Genomic DNA, 4,319 nt, shown 5'->3' with positions numbered 1-4,319 from the left:
AAGTAGAAACTACTCAACTTTATTCTAAGATAGTTTCCTATCATAGAGTGGGGAATAAATCTGACTAAATTCCAAGGACCTTCTGTCTCAGTGCAATTTCTAGAGATCCAGTGATGTGGAGCACATGAAGATATCTTTTCAAAGGTGAACTTATTTTTAGCTGCTGCATCTTGTCCCTCCTATAACAAAGAAGTCAGCACAACACCTACTGAGCCTCTTTGGATTTTGGAGGCAATACATTCCTCGTTTAGGTGTGTTACTCAGGCCCATTTACCAAGTGATCCATAGAGCTGCTAATATTGAGTAGGGACCAGAAAAAGAGAAGGCTCTACAACAGCTCTAGGCTCCTATGTACGCTGTTATGCAACTTGGACCATTTGTTCCAGTAGATGCAGTGGTGCTTGAAGTGTCAGTGGTGGATAGGGATGCTCTTTGGAGCCTTTGGGAGGCTACTATAGGTGAATGACAACACAGTCCCTAGGATTTTGGAGGAAAGCCCTGTCAATCTCTGTGGATAAGTAATCTTTTTTTTTTTTTAAAGATTGGCCTTGAGCTAATATCTGTTGCCAATTCTCCTCTTTTTTTTGTTTCCTCCCCAAAGCCCAAGTATGTAGTTGCATATGCTAGTTGTAAGTCCTAGCTCTTCCGTGTGGAATGCTGCCTTAGTGTGTCTTGACAAGCAGTGCGTAGGTCCACACCCAGGATCCGAACTGGCAAACCCTGGGCCGCCGAAGCTGAGAGTGCGAATTTAAACACTATGCTATTGGGCCAGCCCCAATTGTCTTTTTTTCAAGAGTGAGATCTTGGCCTGTCACTAGGCCTTAGTAGAAACTGAACACATGACCATGGCCTACAATGTTACTATTAGACCTATGATACCTATTATGAACTGAGTGTCATTTGATAAAAATGTTGAAATTTTTGATTTAAAGACATATGTATTTCAAGGAAATTAAAATAAAAACAAAATATTTAATGTTTGCCTTTCTATTTACTATGTTTCATGTTTTTTATTTCTTTCTGAGACATGCGTTTTCCTCTGGTATCATGTTGCTACAGGCTAAATGATTTGGTTGTCTTCTCCGGTAAATCAAGTTTGGTAGTAATGGATTCTCTTTGTCTTCTTTTACTGACAGTTTCTATGTTTAAATTTCAGCCAATTTTTATTTTTGAATAGCTTCATTAATGTGACACTGAAGCAAATAATAAAAAAAAAACACATATCTAAAGCTTATAGTTGACAAATTCTTCATATATACACAGCAGTGAAACCATCATTGCAATCACGATAAGGAACATATCCATCACGCCCAGAAATTTCCTCATATTCCTCCTCTCATCCCCCTAGACAAGAAAGATGAAATTGAAATTTAATTCCATTGTGGCCAAGAACATATTCTGTATTATTATTTTTTTAACTATTGGGACTTTTTTTTAATGGTACAGCTTTTGGCTTATCTTGTTGAATATTTTCCATAAAAAGGATGCATATGCTGTTGTGTTTGGAAATATAGACAAAAACTTTAGGTCACACATTTTTATGCACAATTTCCATAACTGATAGCATGTGTACTTTTTCCAGTTATTTTATTAGAAATTGCCTTTTACATTTTTTCTACAGTACTCTGCTCAGAGACTCATTTCAAACTGAGAGTTTTACTTTGTGAAGGTATTTTCAGATATGTAAGGAGTTGGAAAATCAATCACATTTGGGGATTCCTAAAAACAATTAAAATGCACATTTCAACATAGAAGGAGATTAACAAATTTTAAAATTTGACTAATAAGGTGGGCTGGCCTGGTGGCACAGCTGTTAAGTTTGCACATTCGGCATCTCGGTGGCCCGGGGTTGGCCATTTCAGAGCCCAGGTGAGAACATGGCACCACTTGGCAAAAGCCATGCTGTGGTAGGCATCCCACATATAAAGTAGATGAAGATGGGCATGGACGTTAGCTCGGGGCCAGTCTTCCTCAGCAAAAAATCCGGATGATTGGCAGTAGTTAGCTCAGGCCTAATCTTCCTCAAAAAAAAAATTCGACTAAAAATATATGGCTTAAAAATCTAGTAGAGAATGTTGAATAAAAATTTCAAAAGACTTTAAAATAGATATTTAAAGTCTGTTTCAATTTGATTTCATCAATATAGGGTTTATATGTGAATTGTGGCTTCTTACTATTTTTCTTCTCACCCTCCAGGAGTCTAATCTGATTTTCTTGACATAGTATTGAAAAGATTTCTGTTGCTATAGAAGCCAAGTCCTAATGCCCAAGTGATATTCCTTTTTGTCTAATATCCTAATCACCAAAGACAATCAGATGGCTAAATCAAGAGTCAAGGTGCAAGGGGTAACAAAAAGGCATGGACACAAGAGAGAAGTGACTGACTGGGGGCCATTATCACATAACTGTAAGATGGTCTTTTTAATGACTCCATAAGTGTCTATTATATTTATGCACCATATTTATTATAATATTTCTCAATATAAGCACACATTAGTCCAGTTTTTATTGCTTAGAAAAATAGTGCTTCAGTAAACATTATATTACTCATTTATTATTTGCATTAGTCCTTCTTATAATATATCCTTACACATTTAGCTTTTATTTCTATGAGGAAATCATTTAGTAATGACTGTATCACCTAAGGATGTTTTGTTTCTTTAATGGAGAATGTTAAGATAGTGTCTAGAAAGGCATTGGTGAAAGAATGGAAAAATGGCATGATTTCAATTATAGAACATACTATATATCATATCATCTTGTTTAGAGACATCTCTATTTTTTAGTTACAGTGAAGAAGAAACTGATCTTTCAACATAAAACTGATAAATAAATGAACACAATTGGCAAAACTCTGACAACATACGGGTCTACTAAAAGAAATTACAGCAATCGTTTATTTAAAAATTTAAGACAATAGTCAAAATTAGATTTCAGTTAAATCTACACACAAATTAAATATATATAACAATAATTTTTGCTAGTTCTAATGTCTCACAAGGCTGATAATTTGACAAGAAATTTTCTCAGTGCCTTTCTAACATCTTTGTTCCTCAGACTGTACATCAAAGGATTAAACATTGGGGTCAAAATGGTATAGAAAAGAGAGAGCAGTTTGTCCGTTCCTTCATACTGATTAGATTTAGGTTTTAAATAGCTGAGAGTGGCTGATCCATAAAATAAAACTACAACTATGAGATGGGAAGAACAAGTTGAAAATGCTTTGGTCTGTCCCGTGCTTGATGGCAATTTCAAGATGGTGGAGATAATTCTGCTATAGGACCTAAGTATCAACATAAAGGGAACAGTGACAAACAATACAGCAAATATGTAGATGAACATCTCATTCACAAAAATGTCTCCACAAGCCAGCTTCAGTGATGGGGGTATGTCACAGAAGAAGTGGTTGATTTGGTTAGAACCACAAAAAGGCAGAGAGAAAATCTGGCATGTGTGCCCTATTCCAACTGGAACTCCATTGATCCAGGAGGCAACCACCAGCTGCACACAGACCTTGTGGTTCATGAGAAGAGGGTAGTGCAGAGGGTTACAAATGGTCACATAGCGATCATAGGCCATCAGGGCCAGAAGGAAACACTCAGTGCCTCCTAGTATAAGGAAGAAGCACATTTGTGTAGCACAGGCAAAAAAAGAAATATTTCCTTTCTGTGTCCAAAGGTCCATGAGCATTCTGGGAATTGTGACAGAAACATAACAGATTTCTAGGAAGGAAAAATTGCTGAGCTAAAAATACATGGGGGTCTGAAGAATGGAATCTACTCTTGTTATTAGAATTATGATTCCATTTCCCAACAAGATAATCATGTAGATGACTAAGAATATCCCAAAAAGTAACCAGTGGAATTTGGGAATGTCAGAAAAGCCCAAGAGAACAAATTCCATCATTACAGTGAAATTTGTTTCTGTAATTTTCAAATTATTTTCTCTCTGTGGACTTACATTTTTTGGCTGCATTTTCATCTTTTATAATTGAATTGGAGTATAGACTTTGGTGTTTATAATTTCTCAAATATTTTCTGACACTTGTATTCTGTAGTTCTGGGAGATTTGATGAGAAACCCACAGCTATGAACTCATCTGCAGAAAAAAAATTAATAAACAAAGTGCTTAAATGATTTATAATCTTAGATTTGCATTCTAATTATACCAATAAGATACATAAAGCTAGATATTTTTACTTAACCTTGCAGTGCAAGAAAGGAGAATGCAGATGACCTACTCTGGTCAAAACCCCAAATCAATTAACTATCAATTGATCAAAATTCCAAGAAATTTTCCCAATAAATCTAGTCCATAAT

The 4,319-nt window shown here is 35.6% G+C and overlaps 1 protein-coding gene across 1 annotated transcript; it reads right to left on the bottom strand.

Annotated features, from left to right (window-relative positions):
* Positions 1–2,994: 2,994 nt before the first annotated feature.
* Positions 2,995–3,975, bottom strand: LOC139081318 (olfactory receptor 10AG1-like). The gene is given in 1 exon segment (XM_070606793.1): positions 2,995–3,975. A coding segment is annotated over 1 exon segment (981 nt).
* Between the last annotated feature and the right edge of the window lie 344 nt (positions 3,976–4,319).

Source organism: Equus przewalskii, unplaced genomic scaffold (assembly GCF_037783145.1).
Source record: "Equus przewalskii isolate Varuska unplaced genomic scaffold, EquPr2 contig_452, whole genome shotgun sequence".
Classification (NCBI taxonomy): domain Eukaryota; kingdom Metazoa; phylum Chordata; class Mammalia; order Perissodactyla; family Equidae; genus Equus; species Equus przewalskii.
This window is presented reverse-complemented; position numbering and strand designations above follow the sequence as displayed.